The sequence below is a fragment of the Panthera leo genome, chromosome C1, assembly GCF_018350215.1.
Source record: "Panthera leo isolate Ple1 chromosome C1, P.leo_Ple1_pat1.1, whole genome shotgun sequence".
NCBI classification, from domain to species: Eukaryota; Metazoa; Chordata; class Mammalia; order Carnivora; family Felidae; genus Panthera; species Panthera leo.
Genome location: NC_056686.1, coordinates 158,648,831 through 158,669,219, shown reverse-complemented (window position 1 = coordinate 158,669,219; position 20,389 = coordinate 158,648,831). Strand labels below are relative to the sequence as shown.

At 42.1% G+C, this 20,389-nt stretch overlaps 1 protein-coding gene across 5 annotated transcripts in view; it reads right to left on the bottom strand.

Annotated features, from left to right (window-relative positions):
• Positions 1-286: 286 nt before the first annotated feature.
• GAD1 (glutamate decarboxylase 1) overlaps positions 287-20,389 on the bottom strand; it is a 38,817-nt gene continuing 18,714 nt past the window's right edge. The window contains exons 6-16 of one of the 5 annotated variants that reach the window (XM_042952589.1): positions 15,376-15,488; positions 14,104-14,219; positions 13,941-14,020; positions 13,663-13,717; positions 12,044-12,160; positions 10,811-10,875; positions 6,631-6,709; positions 5,331-5,480; positions 2,843-2,950; positions 1,235-1,324; positions 287-460 (exon numbers count right to left, since the gene is read on the bottom strand). In XM_042952589.1, coding sequence (XP_042808523.1) covers positions 287-460; positions 1,235-1,324; positions 2,843-2,950; positions 5,331-5,480; positions 6,631-6,709; positions 10,811-10,875; positions 12,044-12,160; positions 13,663-13,717; positions 13,941-14,020; positions 14,104-14,219; positions 15,376-15,488 — 1,147 coding nt within the window. Of the gene's footprint in view, positions 461-1,234; positions 1,325-2,567; positions 2,635-2,842; positions 2,951-5,330; positions 5,481-6,630; positions 6,710-10,810; positions 10,876-12,043; positions 12,161-13,662; positions 13,718-13,940; positions 14,021-14,103; positions 14,220-15,375; positions 15,489-16,215; positions 16,266-16,877; positions 16,964-20,389 lie in introns of those variants that run through there. The other 4 variants (XM_042952590.1, XM_042952591.1, XM_042952592.1 and 1 more) reach the window with 4 other exon arrangements.

Here is a 20,389-nt window from a genome sequence, read left to right as displayed (position 1 = left end):
TGCTGTGATCTATCACCAAGCCACACTCACTATACATACATATACATATACAGAGAGAGGTATATATAACTGTACATATATACTGTGTTCCTAATGTGCAACTTTTTAAAAAGAACATTATTTCCTACATACTAGAACAAGCTTAAGTAATGTTTAAACAGTAGTCTTCAAGATATTATATTTTCCCTCAGTGAAATAGCTTATGTGTTTTGGCAATTTATAGAGGTTATTCTAGAATGCCAGAAGGAAAGGGGATTCCCATAAACTCATGTTCTATGGAGGGCAATTACAGATCCTGGCCCAGTCTTTCTATCTCCTCGATGAGGAAGTCAATATCAGACTGTGTAGCAGCTGGGTTCGAGATGACCATCCGGAAAAAGTTGGCCTTGTCCCCCTGGGGCTGGTAACCAACCATGGTCGTGCCAGACTCCATCATCAGGGCTTTGATTTTGGGGGCCACCTTGTGACGGAAAACACGAAACCAAACTCAAGACCAATATTAACACAACTCTCTTAACAATGCAAACCATTTCCTAGTTGAAAAAAAGAGCAATATACGTTTTGCTATTTGCATTTGTACTGGTATAAAAGCAAATATTTTATATTCTAGTTTCTTCAGTAGTTAGTACCCAATGACTAAGTCTATCCTATCATAAATTCCCTCAGAAACTACTGTGTGACTGAATTTTGAAAGTCAGTCATAGAACAATGATAAAATAAAAAACAAAACAAAAAACTCTTATGGGCTGCAACACAAATTAAGGCTTCTGAATAATCCAGAGCCCAGGATACTGCCTGGCACATAGATTATGCTCAATGAATATTTGTTAGATGAATAAAATATTATATAAATTAAGTATTAATATCAACAACTACAAATAATAAAATCGATATAGAAATCAACTGGAATGAAGCAATATTAGAGTAGACTTGAACTTAAAAGATATGTTAATAGACACAGTTTAATACAGGAGTTCCCAGGAATACGCATATCATTCGATTGCCCTGCATACCGCAACACCAAACTAAGACAGGGGTGCATCCTTTAGAGGTTCCCGCTGTATCTGAATCACAGCAAGGGGACAATCCAGAGCCAAAAAGAATATAACAAGATGGCTCCCTACTACCCCAAGTCTTTATTTTTTATTTCTCTTCCATTAGAAGGACACATAAAGTGTTCTGACCAGCCAGAGAAATTGCAGAGGGTTAGATGAGACAAGAAAAGAGTCCATACCCTGTGTAGTTTTTCCCGTCGTTCAGGGCTATCTGGAATGCCCCTGAGGCTTTGTGGAATATACCAGAAACAGACATTTGTATGCTCAGGCTGCAGAAATTTTCACAAACAAAGAAACAAAACAGAAAACTATGAGAACTTGAAAGAAAGCTATTCCCAAACCCCTATGTACCCTTGGTGGAAGGTTCTCAGACCAAAAAAGAAAACAAAACAAAACAAAAAATCCCACACACATTAAAAAAAAAAAAAAGGCTTCAAGTCCATTTTGAAAGCATTGTTATTTCTATACTAGGGAGAACAATACCTAGTTTGTCCAGTCATATCTGGCGAGAGAGCGGTTTCCCATAACCAACTTTCTAGATGACTATATTTACCACTTTTAAACATTGAACTGTTAAAAAATCATTACATTTGGGTAGTTTTTAAAGAGTATTATTCATCTTGCCATTTTGTAGTGCCTCATATATAGAAGATGCTGGACACAGTTTATTTTGATAGTGAATATTTTGTGAGTTTTACTATATTAATTCTGAATCTTTCGTTGATTAGTCAGGATTATCATAATGAATATTAATACCAGCTCTAAACCATAAGACAGACCTCACTGAGATGCCTAAAACTGTTTAGTGTCTCTGTTCTAAGAACTCCTATCCTTTTAGAGTTCTTCTGTATTCTTGACATAATTTTTCAATTTCCTTCCTAGGCTGCTATTTGCTATCACTGTGCCTTCCTCTAACTGGCTTGAGACACCACATTTGTCTCTAATCTGCTAGTAGAATGTTTAAAATAGTGTAAATGATCCAAGTGTGGTCCCATAGGTGAAATGCATGAGAACTGTATCATTAAGTTGAACTGCTCAGGGCTTTTTCGTCCTCGTCTGGTGACTCTCTAGTGTGTTCCTAATAGCTTAGGCTGCCTGACAAATAGACTAAGTTGAATGGAGGTGGTGTTATATTATAATGGGTTATGAGTGGATTTCCTTTTATTAAATACTGGCTCCTATTCCAACTTCCTTTATCCAACTGAGAGCTCCATTAGGGCAGAGACAATATCTGTTTTGGTCACTACTATATAACCCAGTTCAGGGCATAGGGCCTGGCACAAAGCAAGGATTCAGTCAATACCTGTATGACAAGGATCTTATTATGTGTAATGTGGATATGAACTCAGAGCAGAAGCAATTTTATCTTGCTCTCCTCATAATGAATCTATGTAAAGTAGAACTTCATTTTAGAACAAGTCTTAGAAGACAAGGATATACCCATCTTATAAGCTTCATGGAACTGAGAAATACTTATCACGGAAGTTCAACACAATGATTGATAATACACACCCAGGAAAGATAAAGGATTCAAACGTGCCAAGGAAAGACTTCTTGTCTGCAAAGGACTGGTCAAGAGCTGGACAATTTTAGAAAAGGCAAATGGCAAAAGTCATTCCAAAGCTATCAAAAGAAAAGTTCATAGACACAGAGGGAATTAAATGAAAAGTACATAAAGACAAAAATTCAGAAGTAGCCTCCAGCAATGTGGGAAAATATGGCTTCAGGAGCATCCCTCATTAGATTTTCTGGAAATGCTGTGCATCGAGTCCATGATGACAACTTACCTCACCATCGAAAACCATCTCAAATTCTTCTCTGTTTTTAATCTTGGCATAGAGGTATTCAGCCAGCTCCAAGCATTTGTTGATCTGATTTTCAAATCCCACTGTGCCCTGGTTTAGAAAAAGAAAAGTCATGTTTGTTGGTGATGGGTTGTATTTTCCTGTGACGGGCGTTTGAGAAAGCTATCCTGACCTTATCTATTGGAAATACACGAGAGTATTCTTGGAGATGGTTAAAAAGAACTGCTTAATTAAACGAGTACAGTTTCTTCACAGCACTGCACCCAATAATATAAAGTGTGTCTATTCTCTTTTGAAGGCACTCTAGTCTCTGGGCAGTTATTGTCAATAGGGCTTTTAGCTTCCCTCTAGTTACTCACAGCCTGGATCTGAAGCCTGTTGCTAGTTTGCTTTGGGATCGTGGTACTCAAATTGTTGCCTATGGATTGAGGACAGTCCACAAACTGTAACTGGTGCAAGATAATGTAAGAACAGAAATTGAGGGGCGCCTGGGTGGCTCAGTTGGTTAAGCGTCTGACTCTTGATTTCAGTTCAGGTCATGATCTCACGGTTTGTGAGATCAAGCCCCGCTTCAGGTTTTGTGTTGACAGCATGGAGTCTTCTTGGGATTCATTCATTCATTCATTCATTCATCTCTCTCTCTCTCCCCCTCCCTCCCTCCCTTTCACTCACAGTCTCTCTCTCTTCCCCCCCCCCGCTGCCCCTCCCCCACTCACAGTCTCCCCCCCCCCAAATAAATAAACTTAAAAAAAAGAAATTGAGATTAAGCAGTAAGAAACCTTAATATAATTTTGACAGAGTAATTTTATGTCTACTGAATCTAGTTTTAAAAATTGATGTTTAAGCCTTATATACTTTTTACTTTCATTTTTCTAGTAATTTATCTTTACTGTATTGGTCCATGATAGATTTAAAAAACCCAAACAACCGGTTCTTCACCACAAATAGTTTGAGCAATACTACTTTAGAACCCACCTTTCCCAGCAGTAAGTCCTAGCCAAGCATGTCCCCAAACTCCCTGGCAGGCTATCTTCCATATAACAGTATCATATCCCTTTTTGGTGATAGGCAGGCAAGCAGATGGGGAAGCCATTGGTCTCCGTACAGGCCCTGAGATTCCAACAGCTCCAGTTATTGACAAACTGGTTGAGCATGAGTTTCAAAAACCAGCACGGCTGATTAATAACAGCAGCATGGGGGTTGTTGAGTGGGTCAGTGTTAACAAGGGGAGCAGACGCGCAAGGCTGGCTTGTGGATTGCTAATGGGCCTGGGCAGAGTCCAACACAGGCAAAGCATGAGCCTCCCCAAGTAGTCACTGTTGAGTGTACACCTTGTCCAGTCTATTTTCCACTTGAGAAAGAAGCTTGCACCAGGGTCTCATCTCAGCAACCGATTCACTATGAGCCAAACTCCCGGCAGACGGTTCAAGAGGTTATTGTCAGGCAAAATGAAGACACAAATTACTGATGTAAGCCACGTGGCCATTATATTTCTAAACGATAGGGCTCCTTCTCTTCTTGCAGTGCATGGCTATTTATATGCTTAAAATACCCATGATTACTTGGTGGTAGAAATCATATTCAGACTATTTCTATATTAAGACAAAATGACTTAATGAGGGGAAAAAACCAATAATCCATTAAATCCTTCTACAGAAGAAACATCTGATGAGATGTATCACTGGAAAACTTCATTGTTTTGGTATGAGTAGACACAATTTCAAGTGTGGAAATTATTAAAACTAATTTACAGTAGGTAAGTAAAAACAATGGTTGCAATAAAGACATGTGACATGAAAATTGCCTTTACTTGATTGTATAAAAATACTTTTGAAACAAATAGTCAAAATGGTAATCTCCCTCACCCAAATTTAGGGGGAAATCCCAATAGTTTGCTTTTTGTTCCTAGACACAGAAATGCAACTTGAAAAATTAATAAATGCAGACACAGCATTCCTTAGCCTAGCAGCAGGATTTCTCAGAATAAAATATGCATTTTCTAGAATAACATAAAAAGTACAAATAATGAGAAAGCTATTATTTAAATAGAACTAAAAACTGTCACATATAACCCATGATTTGAGTCCTCATAAGAAATTCAGAGTTCTGCATAGAATGACACAGTAATTTTATCTCTATCTCTTTCTCTACATCTGCACTAAATAATTTCAGCATCCCTAAGGATTGCAGTGGAAGTCCTTTTTTGGCATAATTTTTAGTTGTTATAAGAGGAAGTTACAAGAAAACTTCGTGTTAATTCAAATTGAGAACACAGAATGGAAGGAGGGAGAGTTTGACATAAGGGATAAAGTGATCTCATCCACAAACAAAGAAAATATGGTTAACTCAATTATCTAGATATCGATTACACACATGTTGAATTATCTGTGATACACCTTTGCCTCTCTTTTGCCAGCCAGCCTGTGCAAGTTGCATTTCTGCTCTCTTTCCTGAATTCACCCCTTCATACCTTTGCTTTCCACATCAGCCAGAACTTGAAAATGTCCACGTGGCGGCCACACTGGATTGCCTTGTCCCCAGTGTCATAGGAGACATCATACTGTTTGTCTGGCTGGAAAAGGTATCCTGCACACATCTGGTTGCATCCTTGGAGTATACCCTATCGTGCAAATCAAGACAAATTTGCATCATAGGTCAAGACATAGGACAAGTTTGTATTCATAGGTCAGAGACGTGGGTGGCTTTGGAACAGGGCTGGTAGGTAGGAAGGAGGGACTTGGGATCACATGCAACTTTCTTTTAAAGTCTTTATGAGGCCTTGCATTTGTTCTGATGTCTTTCTTGAAAACCACCCTTGGAAAAACCTTTGCCCCTTTCTCTCTGTCACTCTGATTAGAAAATGATTCTTTTTTTTTTTGTCTCAGATGCTTACCACAAGGGACCCACTGGGCCTCTAAGAGGCATTTAGAAACATGTGGGGGCGGGGGGGGTGTTTGGGGTTGTTTCCAAGACTGGGAAGTGCTATGGTGTTCAGTGGGTAAAGGCTGGGGATATAAACTTCCTGCAGAGAGTGGGACAGTCTCAGGCTATGAAGAATTTTCCTCCCCAAAAGTGCCCCTCCCACCCCAAAAGTCTTCTAGTCTTTTCCAGGATCTCCTGTGATGTTACCAGACACTCTATTAAGAAAGGAGTAAGAGCCTGGGCAGGTTCTGGCTCCTACAAACTGGAGACAGATTTTTGGAATGCCTCGTGTGCAAACATTTTACTGGAGCAACAGTGCTTTGAGAGCAGGGTCTTATTATTAGATGCTTAAAGAACTAACTCATTTAACAGAAGCTTTTTAGCCAACATTCCTAGTTGCCCTAAGTTGACATTTGCAGCTGTTGTTCCGCCTAATTTACTTCAGCTCTTGGGAACACAAATTCACGCTAAGAACCTGCAGTAGGTTCCAGTGAGCCCTTTTTGTATTCACTGAGGTGAGAGTTTGCAGCTCACTTTTGAGCTCTCACTTTTGTTTATACAAACGTGAAGGAACACGCAATGAAAAAGTGCCCTAATAGTTTCCGTCACTGACAGGGCCCTGAGTACTGAAGGGCAGGAAGGGCAGGAGCCAATGGGAGGCACTAGTTGGCTGAAGGCTGAGAGACAAGGGCAGGAAAGAACAGCAATGGTTGTCTCAATGGTGCTGCCAGTCTTGTGTGTTCGTCAAGTACTGCCCAACAAATAAAAATAAAACAACAGTCCATGCTTTTCTTGTGCCTCGTAAAGGACATTTGGGCTGCCAGCTCATCTTTGGAGGGAGTACAGACCTTTTCCTTGACGAGGATGGCCGAGCACTGCAACAGCACGCCCATCATCTTGTGAGGGTTCCAGGTGACTGAGTTGGCCCTGCAAGAAGCACATGATACTTTGAGAAGAAGGTGCAGGAGTCAGCAAGAGGCAACCGTCCTCTTGAGGAAAACACCATCCACCGCAACCAGAATCGGTATATGTTTTAGATGCCTAGTTCCCCAAACTGACTAATCAAGAAGTAAACAAATATTTTGCAGGCAGTCTTAGGGGCCTAAATTGCAGACTGCCTCTTCTAAATCACTGCTGTTAACAATAACTAACATTTATGAAGAGCGTTTGTTATGTGTCCTATTGTCCCGAGAGCTTTACAGGCATTCTATCACTATGGTATCATGGTTAAGGGGTCAGGCTTTGGAGCCAGACTGCCCGAGTCTGAATCCCGGCTCTGACATTTGCTAGTTTGGGCAAGTAACATAACTCCTCTGTGCCTCAGTTTTCTTATCTGTAAAATAAGAAGTTATCCTTAACAAAGGATAAACGAGCGAATAAATACAAAATTCTAAGAACCATTCCTGAAATATCTACTTCTCACACCAACCCTGTGATGCAGCGACTATTATCGCCTCCATTTTACATGGAGAAACCAGGCAATGAAAAGGTGAAATACATCACCCAAAGCTGAATAGCTGGGAAGTGCTGGGGCTGAGAGTCAAGCCCGGGGAGACGGACTGCAGAGCCCGTACTCATAACTCTTCCGCTAGCCTGCCTCCCTCTGGGCAACAGACTGGCTTCTTTCCGCCTTCCCCTTCTTATTTACAAAATGGGCTGGTGATGCTGACCTAACCAACTACTTATGAGGTACTATGAAGAGCGACACTACTTATGAGGTACTATGAAGCAAGGAACGATCGGATAATTCTAGACATTGACTACTTAGCAGCATTGTTGAAATGCCAAATGAGGATGATATTGCCAGTTTAGGCTGCAATGACAGCTCACCAAGCACAGTCTCCTAGCAACCACATCAGTCATTCAGACACAGTAAAATGGTTAAGGGGCACACTAGCTAGGACATTACAGAGACAACTAAGTGTAGTGTATGATGATTGAAACTTGGCTACCTTGCTTCAGTGGTTTATGGACTCCTTCCCAATGGCCCAGCCCACAGCTGGGCTCTGCACTTTAGTATCTATGAAGGATGCTTTCCCCAGACATAGCAACTGACTCTGAATTCTACTGCCTCTGTTTCCCCTAGAGCTAAATCCTTGCTGTGAATTTTTAACCTCCTCATCTTGCTAAGGTCCTTTAGACGGAAAATAATTTAGTGTATATGTGACTATTGGGTGTTTCAAGAAGAAGTTAGGCCTGAAGTACTTTCCCCCTTTGTGCATAATAAGTTAACCTTTGTGAAAGAGACATGTGAAGAATTGTAAGAAAAGGTTACTAAATGTTTATTTCAGTAAAAATCATCAGTGTCAATCCATATTTAAAAGAGTGGATTTAATCAATTAAAAAAATTTCTTTTAATGTTTATTTATTTTTGAAGGAGAGAGAGAGACAGAGCATGAGCTGGGGAAGAGCAGAGAGAGAGGGAGACACAGAATCCGAAGCAGGCTTCAGGCTCTGAGCTGTTAGCACAGAGCCTGACGCGGGGCTCAAACTCACAAACTGTGAGATCATGACTGGAGCCGAAGTCAGACACTTAACCAACTGAGCCACCCAGGCACTCCTAATGGATTTTTTTCATAGCTATCATTCACTGATTCATTAAAAAACTCTATTTAGAGCTCATAAAATGTCTTAAATGGTTTTTTGAATGTCTTAGAGGTCTGAAGTAAATGATTCTTTGCTGTTACAAATGTGAAGTAATAAGATATGATATGGTTTCAACTTCCTTTAGAAGACACATGCGCTTTAAAATGTTAGGGGGTGCCCAGGCGGCTCAGTTGGCTGAGCATCCAACTCTTGATTTTGGCTCAGGTCATGATCTCACAGCCATGAGACCAAGCCCCCAAGACGGGTCTGCACCGAGTGTGGAGACTGGGATTCTCTCTTCTTCCTCCCCAGGTCGGGTGCACGCGCTCTCTCAAAATAAATAAATAAACTAAGAATAAGTAAATAAATAAAATAAAATGTTAGAAAAGTCTGTGCAAAATGTTTAGGTTTTCCTTGACTCAAAGATGGAAAATGGAGATTGGCTGAGAAATCTAAGGCACAGTTGGACTCGTTCATCTACATTTAATATATCATCCTCCAGGTCACAGTGTCATATAGTTATGCTTCAGAGAGCCAGTCCCACTCACCTTGACACTGGCCTTTCAAAACTGAATCAGAAGGGAAGAGGCACAGTAGAGGTAGCTAAAACTCAAGCCAGAGTCCTTACTGTGGGAGAAGCTGCTGGCATGCTTTCCCTACTGCCTGTCTACCTCTCCACCTTGGTCTGCTCTCACCTCTCCCACTTTGCTCCAGCCACACTGGCCTTTTTGGATGGTCCTCCAACTTGCCAAGAACAGTCGGACTTCACGGACTCTGCACTTGCCCTTCTGCCGCCTGGAATACTCTTTTATGTATCCTTGCTTCCTGTCTCCCTTTATCCTGGTATCCGCTGAAATATCATGTCCTCAGGAAGGTTCTCTGACTACCCTGTCTCAAATTGCATACCCTGTCCTCACTGTTATCTAACCCCACTTGATTTTTCTTTCCTATGAGACAGACTAAACATGTCTTCATTTATGAACATCTACCTTACTGGACAGTAAGCTTCAGGAAGATTTTAAATCTCTTAGTTGGTAATGGCTTCTAGACCCTGCCTTATTTTTCTTATGTGTACCAGCTACACATTTTTTAGAAAAGTGCCATAGACAGCTGGACTGAGGCAGGGAACTGAGTGTTCACATCCATACCTGCCTGGCTCCTGACAGGTGCTCAGCAAATATTTGCTGAATGAATAAATGAATCAAGGTGAGTTCATTTTGGATCAATACATTGGAGTCAGGTTAAAATCATATCTGGCTTATGACTGCATTCTCTCTGATCAGAAGCTTCTGTTCTTGACACAAAATGTGCCAGGTTAGCTATAGCATGTGAGCACAAGAAGCAGCCTTAATTATAGCTGGCGGGGCAGAGTCCTGGTTCCCCAATGTCCAGGTGGAGGTGTCCTGGCAGCAATGAGTATTTGGGGAAAAGCCCAGATGGGTCTTGCTGCCTCCCTCCTCCTCTGGGAAATCTTCTTTGCCTCTTCAGCCACTGTAGGTGACAGGAGAGGGGACTGCCATTTCCAATGGATGCAAGATCCAAACATGCCAAAGGCTTTGACCACCAAGTGAAATCAGTAAATTGAGGAGAACGGGGAACAAAGTGGTGGGGGTGGGGGAGCACTTCAGTTTGGGAGCTTCTGTAGAAATGGCTCAGATTACTGGGCCAGGAAAAATAAAAAGTAGAACCAGTTAGAAAAAGAAAATCGTGGGGCGCCTGGGTGGCTCAGTCGGTTAAGCGTCCGACTTCGGCTCAGGTCACGATCTCATGGTCCGTGAGTTCGAGCCCCGCGTCGGGCTCTGTGCTGACAGCTCGGAGCCTGGAGCCTGTTTCGGATTCTGTGTCTCCCTCTCTCTGACCCTCCCCCATTCATGCTCTGTCTCTCTCTGTCTCAAAAATAAATAAACGTTTAAAAAAAAAAAAAAGAAAAAGAAAATCGTATTTGGCTTAGGACGACCCACTGAACTTAAACGGTGAACAAGAAAGTAAATTCGTTAGATCCACTAAGTGTCTTACCCCTTTCCCAGCAGTGAATTTAATGAGACAAAAGAATGAAATGAATCAGTGCCCCTTTCTGTGCCCTTGGCAGCCTCTCATTTGGCCTCAAGATCCCTGTACTGCTTTGTTTCTCTTCTCTGCCACATGGGCACCCAGAAATCGCATCCATTGTAGTGCTTATCACATTGTGTATCAGTGTTTACATGTCTTTACATGTCTCTCATTTGTGAACTCAGGAGGACTCATTTGACTGAGAATCTTTTTTTTAATTTTTTTTTCAGTGCCTAGCATACGATAATTGCCTACTGAATGCCTACTGACCCGATGTGGGCTTAGTCAGACTGAAATAAGACATTGGGAATCGGGGTAGGGAACATCAGTGGACCAGGCAGCACAGCATGCTTGATGGCCTGAGTGAAAGGTGGCCCGAGCTCAGGCCCTTACCTTTCTATGCCACTGAGTTTGTGGCGGTGCTTCCTGGACATAAGCAGCCCACCGCCCCAGGCAGCCTGTGAGGACAGAGACAGAAGAGGCAAGGGGAGCAGAGACGTTTAAGAATCCAAAAGCAATCACTCCACACTTCTAGTAAAATATGAGACAGAATGTAAATGGTGAAAAACGAAAGTCTGTTTGACAAAAGGAACCCACACTGACTGTTCAACCAGTGGCAGTTGCAATTATTTATCATTCGTCACTTCTTCAAAAGCTCCTTCAGGTTAACCTCAGAGCGGCTGTGTGACTGACACAGGTAAGTCGGGTCTGAGCCAATGGTGCCAAGACCCAAAGGCCCAAAGCGCTGTGGAAAGCCAGGGGCACTCCGTGAGCCCCAGCACGGCTCCGGGTGTGACCCGAAGGACGGGAGGCTGCCATCCGATTCTCCCTGGGGTAGAATTCTAAGGGCTCCTGAAAAAATTCAGGAAGTGGCAGCTCTGCCAGGCTTGGAGGTCCCACAACAGCGAGACATTTCTGCAGGCGCCCCGATGCAGGTTTACTGAGCATCCGGGGACACCATGGGGCGTGAGCACAGCCTTTGTTAGTTATGTGCTCAAAGAACTGGGCAGATTACCCAATTGTCCAGTTGTGAGAAGTTATCTCCATAAGAGAATGGAGAGAGAAGAAGGGAAAAAATACACCCAGTCACACATGTGGAAAATGTGTGTGTTTCCGGCAAAATTGGGGACCGAATCTCTTACTTGAGAAAATCGTCCTTACACTGCCTTGTTTTTCCTACATGTAGCAGATACATGTTTGTTTTTAGAAAAGGGTCATAAATGGCTGGACTGGAAGCAGAGGGCGGAGAGTCCAGCTTCATGGCTACTTTCTATATACCGTATCTTGTAAGCTTTTCCCTCTGAAACCAGCTATCTTCCACTCGGTAGCCATTTGTCTTGACAAAAGTTTGCTGGAAAGGTGGTGGGGCTGTACCCTCACAAGAACCACAGAAGACAGCAGTGGGCCGGGGAGGAGCTGGATGAGTCCCAGGGGATGCACAGCTGTACAGTGCAAACCTGGCGTGAATGGCCGACGGGGTGGGGGCGGGGCGCTGCAGAAGGGCTGAACTAACGTGATGCGGAGAGAGGGCTGGCTGGAGCATTGGGAGCCACTTCTGGCAAATCATAAAGTGGAGCTGTTTCCACCCCCAGACGGAGTGGCCGCTCTGTGAGTTATGGCACTTACGTCGACATGTAGCCACAGGTTGTATTTCTCACATATATCTGCAATCTCCTGTATCGGATCGAAAGCTCCATAAACAGTTGTACCAGCAGTTGCATTGACATAAAGGGGAACGTATCCCTAGAAAGGAAGAGAGACAGGCTGATTAGTCTTTTCAACCTTCTCCTTTCCACACGAAGTAGAACTGCAGTAGCATTTCCTTCCAGCAGAGATCAGCCAAGTGTATGTGGTGTCAGATCCTATGTCTGGGAGAATTCTTCGTTGGCCCATTTACTCATTCATTCAACAAATAGTTTTGGTGTGACATTTACGTGCCAGGCCTGCTGCAGAGCTGTAGGGGAATACAGCAGTGAACGCAACAGATGGAGATTTCTGTCTTCATGGGTTAACATTCTAGTGGGGAGTGATAGCAGACAAAATTAAACAGGCAAAATATACAGTATGTTTGATAGTGGTAAGTTCTATGGCAAATAGTAAAGCAGGAAAGAGTAATAATAAGTGTTTAGAGTGATGGGCATGTAGCTCCGAACATCATCTGGGTATTGTATATTTTAGAAGCAATGATGTTCTTTTTTTTTTTTTTAACGATTATTTTTGAGAGAGACAGAGCATGAGTGGGGGAGGGGTAGAGAGAGAGGGAGACAGAATCTGAAGCAGGCTCCAGGCTCTGAGCTGTCAGCACAGAGCCCAACATGTGGCTCGAACCCACGAAGTACGGGGTCATGACCTGAGCCAAAGTCAGACTTTAACTGACTGAGCCACCCAGGCGCCCCGAAGCTATGTTGTTCTAAGTGCATTGATGTAATCATTATCCTGAGGCATCGTTTGTTTATTTAAAACACGGCGGAAGCTGAAATATTCATGAATAGTGGGCACAGTAAAATTTTGATGTGAACAAGAAATAAACGAGTAAGGAGAGTAACAGAGCTAAGACAGACTTGGGGCACTCTGGGAATCCTACGTCTTTTTCAAGTCCAGCTCCACCTATGACCCTTGCTCAGTCTGAGTGACATTTCTATCCATCTCCTCTACTGACCAGCAAACAGCTATAGCTGGAGAACGCGGTACAAGGATGTAACCAAAACAACGAGTTGGTAAATGCCTGGCAGTCCCTTGGGAGTACCTCTGTTCTCTGAGACTTTTTGTTTGTTTGTTTGATAGAATTTATTAAGGCTGATTCACCAAGTACCGTGAACCATCTTCCAGGGCATGGAAACACTTTGCTAAACAGAAGCCTAAAGCTAAAATGGTATTTGTATTTGTTAAATTGAGATTATAGCTAACAAGTAGCAAGTAAAAGGCTCAATTAGGCTGTATCTTCACGATGCTTGGGTAGTGGATTTATTGAAGTACATCAAACCAATCGCTTGGCATAATAAAGGTAGGACAAGTGGCTTAGTGACTGAATTTCTCATTTAAAAAAAAAATGACATTGTATAGACACAGCTTTAAAGGGAAATCATTTCAGAAGTTGGAAATAAGCAAATACCTGAGAATATAATTTTAGAAAAACAACAAAGTTATCTCTTATATTATCAAAGACCTTTATTGTCTAGGGCAGAAAGAAAGTATTTTTAAAATTTTGTGTTTGCTGGAGTTCAGGTGCGCCACAGGGTACATACCTTTTGCTTGGCTTCAAGAATTTTTGCCTCTAAATCAGCTGGAATTATCTTCCCCCTGTAATTATTAGAAAGGGAGAGAAATTAAAATGAAGAATCAATGAGATTGCACATGAGAAAAACTGCAGCAGCAGCAAAAAGTAATTTAATCGGATATTTTCAACAGGCCATTAGCAGCTTGGCACACTGTACTGAGTCAGTGCTTAAGCACAATAAAACAAATTTAACAGATGAACACATTTAATACATCAAGAACCTAATGTTCACTCTCCCCTGCCTACCTTTCATTGCACTTTATCAAAATCACATTGTCGGTTCCAAAGCCAAGTGCAGCTCCAGCCTTCTTTATGGAATAGTGACTCTGCAACAAACAGAGGTTTGAGGTCAGAAGTTAGACAGTTCCTTGTAAAACACCATAAACCATGAGAAGAGCACCCAACTCACATGTTCTGAGGTGAAGAGGACCAGTTTGGGAACAGCTGCCATGCCCTTTGTCTTAACTTCCGGGAAGAACTTGTAGCGAGCGGCCATGATGCTGTACATGTTGGAGATGGCTCCCCCTAAGAGCAAGAGGATACACGGGGAGGTGTGGAGCTCCATCATTATTGTTTCTAATAATTAAGGTTGAGCTGGTGTCTTAAGAGACAAGGGAGGAGGTCAGAAAGGGGAGGGACAATATCCGGATAGCTTTTGCTTCCCTATTGCCAGGGCTTCCCTCTGACCCCTTTGCCTTGGGAATACAAGTAGTCACACTCATTACCAAAGCCATCTAGGCAATTTGGCTGGAGGTGATTCATGTACTCCAATGCCTGTTCCACCTGAAGCCTAAACAGAAATACAAGAGGTGGCAAAGGCAGTTCCTGCAAAGAGACAGGTGAGTTACAACCTTCCTGCTTTCACTTTCTGCTCAATCTATTTACTGAACAAAGATGAATCTATTCTCTGAACGAGAAAGACAGAGAAAGAGAGACTAATGAAGCCTACAGAAGGAAACAGTGACATTGCCTGGATAGTCTTCTCAAAGAACAGCTCAACTGAGTTACTGAGTCATTTAGGAGAACTCTAAGTTTATTAAAACCAAACTCGTGTTTACTTAAATAAAGACATAAGGAGAACTGAGGTAACTATCTAGGTATGGCTGGATAACACAAACTAATCACTTTTGCATCAATTACTTGACAATTAAACAGGCAAATTCATGGTTGACTTGAATAGCCTGGACAATTGTAATTCTTATTTCTTCTCCTCCCCTTGTACACAACAATCATGCCACCTCTGATACCATTCCACAGTCCTACTTACCTCTAACAATATCTGCCCTTGTTTTAAAGATTCTTACTGTATCTACATCAAACTAGAGATTCAAAGTAGACACACTATTTTGGCTGCAATCGATTAGTCAATTGATAATCTTGATTCACTGATCCTCAGACCGATCAAATTGTTGTTGACAGACTGGTGTGGTGTGGCATGATTTGAACACAACCTTGGTCAGTTTGTATAGGTGAGGCATAGGCTCTGTTAGATAGTATGTATATAATGCAGCATTCTTGCTAGCCTTCACTCTGACGAAGATAGGGTAGGAGTATTGTAAAAAAATTCTTTTTAAGGTCATGATTCTTCCACAAACTCATTTTGGGTTTAGGGTTCTCAGGGATCCCAAGGATCCATGCTACAAATCTCAAGGAGAGTCAGGAAAAGAGAAGAGAAACATACCAGGAGAAAATATCCCATCACCGTCTTTACTTGACCATCCAACTATCTCCCTCATCTTCTTAAGTGTTATTTGCTCCATGAGGACAAATACTGGTGCAATTTCATATGTAAACCTGAAAAGGCGGTGAGGGAAAAAATGATCATAAAGAAGTCAAACCACTTATTTGGGGAACACAGATAATTGGTTTAGTATTTGTACTTGGGATCTAAAAACAGGTACTTAAAACCACTAAAGCAATTTATTTCCTGGAAATGTATTAAGTCACCAATCATAAAATAGAAACCAGCCTGGGTTACCTAGAGAGGTGGTGGAAATACCTGCCCTGTGACTTTTCACCAACAAAATAGATTTTATCTGAATGGAATGTCTTAGATGTGGTCCACCCAGAGAAATAGAAGGAAGGAAAATGACTTTCCTGGATCTCCTTCACCTTTAAGATGTAAGACGATGCAAATGTTAATTGAGAAAATGTATTCTAAGTTCTACATAAAATTGGCTTGCAACTGACCGAAACCGACTGCCAGTTTCATACTTGTAGAATCTATAAAACTCAGAGCCAAAATCTATCTTTTAAAAACAATGTAAACATCTGAAACCTAACTGTGAATCTAATTGGAAATATTGACCCAGGTTTTAAAGATCTCAATATAATTATCTACATGGTTTTTCTACTAATAATCCCCAAGGACAGCTATGTTTCTATAATTCTCTGAAGTCAATATCTGTCAAGAATAATTACAAGTGATGATTTTCTAATTACCAATTATAAATAATAAGAATAGTCAACTGGCATACACAGCTGACTGTGGGTACCGGATACCTGAGCAGGCTAGCTTTGTCTTCTAACAAACTGATTTAGAAGTAGCAAGCCATACTCTTCTCGAAGCAACTGAGAACAGAAGCACAGTCAAGTAGACCAGTCACTGAAACAAGATTGTGGTGCCAAGGATAGGGCTTAAGAGAAATCAGAGAAGGTCCATCCACTGCAAATTAAGCCAGAAAACAAAAAGATATTTACTGACTCTGAGGCTCTTTGTCTTTCTTCTTTTTGCTTGGTATTCTTAAGCATCAGAGCCTATTGTGGGCTCAGCTCAGACCATGCTTGCTCAAGAGAGATTCCTAGATTGACTCAGCCAAGTGATATGGGGAGACTTTATCACTGATTAGGGTGTTTGGGCTGAATGCCAATACCGAGGACTAATGGGAATTCTTGTCGGCTTAATGATTTAGAAAAGCTGTTTGCAAGGATGAAATAACAATTGTATAATAAGACACAGGTGAAGCTACTAAGTTTTGATCATTGTGGGGAGGGGGAAGCAATCAAATCAATCACTTGGTGGTAAAAGAGGACAAAGGGTAAAAGACAACAAAGAGATCCTGGAGGACCCTCAGGATATATCTGTTGGTGGAAGAATTCTGTTTCCAAAAAGAATATGTCCATTTTCCTTGGGAGGACCCTTGAAATTTAGGAGGAGGACCCTTGGAAATCGTGTTCAGTTACCATCACCTCTGGAGGTCACAATCATGCTTTGGTTCTGCTCTGAGCCCCATCACCGTAGCAACCAACACTCCCTCATGTCTGATGGCCTGATAAAGGAAGAAGAAGAGAAGGATTCCTGGTTTAGCCTGTGCTGCTGAGTGTACCAAGAGGCAAACTCATGATGTGCTTCTAACCATTCTTGAACAAATGTGGTATCGATAGTGCCACTGAGTTTTGCAAATGTTGGAATGGCAAAAACGTGTGTGTGGTGGACAGGTACTGGTGTCAGTGTGCGTGCTGGGATCTCACAATACCGAGTGAGAAGGCTCTCTGGGAAAAGGCAAGGAACAAATGGAATCATACACCACAATATCAGAACCTTATCGAGGATTAGATGAAAACTGAGTTGGAGTCAAGTCAATGTTAGATGGCCGGGCAGGAACCGCATGGGGGAAGGGAGGATGGATGGCACTGAAGGCCAGGGGGTTGGTCTGCTTCATGATTTAAATCAATTTAGGTCCCAGGTTTGCATGAATTAGTGATTCTACCCAAGGACCAGGAATAGGCCATTACGCTCAGGATTAGGAGGAAGAGTCTAGAGAGTTTGATCATGAGACTATTTTATCTCAACTATTTCAGTCTCCTTATCTATACCAGGTTCCTAGTTGCTAAAATTTTCTTTCAGTTTTGTTCAATAAATACTTATCGAGTGACTATTCTCTGCCAGGTAGCATCTTATATACTGAGGAAACAAAGATGTTAGATACCATTTCCAACTTTGGTGAGGAAGCTTACAAGGATGAATCCAGCATTTGTTTCTTGGTCTTGTTGCATCCTGTTTGACAGTCCCTGTCTAGGTCTAAAGGACCAGTTATCCCACAGCTAACACCAAGCTTATCCTGATTCATGGCTTTAGTCCTGACATCCTCTCTTGGAAGCTGACAGATTGGTCCATGGCTGTTGATCCTCAGCTAAGCCTGACAGATGGGCTAACAGGATGTTCCCTACTTCTGATACTTCTCTGATCCTACCTTCCCATCCTGAACCGTGTTTACAACTGGGAGTCTGCCTGTGCCCAAAGCCTTATAGAAGGCCTTGAAATTCACCCTAGAGCAGTGGCTCTTAACTTAGCTGGTGTCATGGACGCCTTTGGGAATCCTATGGAAAGCTATGGTCCCTCTCTCCAGAAAGAAAATAAGGATATGCACATCATTTTTGTATTGCAATTATAGGAGATTCTCCTCTTGCAACCTGGACTCCAAGTTAGGTACCCCTTCTCTAAATGACAGACGAAAGTGAATAAAGCCCAGAGAGCCAAGGTCAAATATGGATTCAAAAGAAGCTGGTTAGATGCTAAAGTCAGCATATAAGATGACATTTCAGAATCAGAGAACAAGGAACTAAACCTTCAAAAAGCTCTGGGGTGAAGTAAGAACACGGGACTGGAAATTAGGGACCAAAACAGGATGGTGACATTCATGAGTGACATTAAAGGAGAGTTCGGAGTCTTTCTATGTTCAGAGTAGGGTGGTGAGTCGGCCCTTTTTTAGTGGTTCAATTCAACTTCCTAGTGGGATTCATTCCAAACTAAGGCAAATTGATTAAGGCTTCTATTTCTCTTGTGGCAGAGTCTGTTGGTTGCTAACCAGTATCAATTTTCCTTTGCTTCATTCAGTTTTATTCAGGGTTGTAATTCACCTAGATCAAAGACTACATTTCCTAGCCTCCCTAGGTGTGGCCATGGGACTAAGTTCTGGCTGAAGAGATGCTATGGGAACTGTTGTGTGGAGCTTCTGGAAAGGTTGCTTAGAAAGAAAGAGTGTGTTCCCCTTTTGACCACGCCCCTCCTCCCCTCCTTTCTTTCCTTCATCTTCCTCCCTCCCTCCCTTCCTTCTTCCCTCCCTCTCTCCCTCCCTTTCATCCTTCCTTTCTTCCTCCCTCATTCCTAATTCTGGGACACATAAGTGATAGCTAGAGCTCCAGCAGCCAGCCTGCACCATGAGGTGACTCTCAGTATGAAAGCCATGTGCTACAATATGGATTAGAAAAGCACAAGGAACCTGGAGCTCTGGTGACTGTCAAACTGGGAACTTCTTTAACGAGAGAAATAATTTTCTATGTAGACTCTCTAACTTTACACTCCTCTTAGATTTCTCCTCCTTACAGATGTGGCAGCTGGCCCATCTTCACCTTAAAAGATAACACATCTGAGAGGAAGCTTAGAGAGCCCCTCTGGTGTCCAGAGATGATGAGAGACAGAAACAAAAGAGCTGGGAGGCATCTCAAATGGCAATGGTGGCCTGTGTAGTGGCTGCCTCTCCTAGGCGTGTTCACTGCACCTTGCATACAACAGGCACTTAAGACTGGTGCCTTTCCAGTCTTCAGAACCACTCTGTAGGATGGATATTATTATCTCCCATTTTCTGAAGAAGGAACTGAGTCTCAGAAAAATTCAGTGATTTGCTTTAAGATCTCAGTATATTTCTGAGTCAGAATTCGTCTTTTACCTCCCAGCTGCTTCTCTATGATGAATGAGAACTGCTTACTGCAGATTCCTCTCTAACAACTTGCCTAGCAGTATAAAATGACTGATAACTGCCACAGAAAATTTCTCCTGCGTAATTTCTATGAAAATAAAGCACTAGATACTTGAAACCATAACCTCGTAACAAGGGGCTGTGATAGATCTTGCCATTAAGATTACGGATTGTTGTCAGGTGCATGAGGGAAGGCTGCTGTTTGCAATTGGGCACTGCTCAGCCTGCAGAGTTGTGCTCGGTGGCTTCCTGTTTTGGAAGAAAAGAGCTGGACGTGCCATGGACAACTACACATTTGTAAAGTTTTCTTTGGATCTTCATTGGGTCCTTGCTCGGAGAACAGATCTCAAAGCTACATGCACAGGCAGGTGTAAACGCATGAACGTAAATGTTCTATTTTCTGTGAACAGTCAGATACCTTATGCTTTGCCACTCAAATTAGGAGACCACATAGTTCTTTCTGAAAGACTATATTGAGGAATATAGTCATTACTTTCTATTACCAGTGCCACCCAAACGCAATGATAGAGCAGGCCAACAAAATGAGTATGTCACTAATTTTGCCTACTCTGCCAAAGAAAAATCCTTTTGCCATTCTTTCCCAGGTTATTTTGAACACTGTCCCTAGCTGGAGAAGGAACTGTCTCAAGGGAGCAAATTTCTGCATAAGCTCCTGACAGTGCTACCACATTTCATGATCTTCCAGGGGAACTGACTTAGAACAATTTCTAGATAATAGTTATTACTTCTTCAGACAATGCCTTGTCTCTAGAACTGACAGAAACTATTTCACTATGTTAAATAACCTTCTCTATCGATCTGTTGGAATCGGATCATATTTTATAAATATCCATTGTGTTCAGTACAGCTGCAATTACTATGTGCCATTTAGTTGGACTGGCCTTGACCTCAGATGGCTGGGACATATTTTAGTGTTTCATGGCTGAGCTGAGGTAAGGAAAGAGTAAGAGACTTGATTTTATGGACACACAAAAA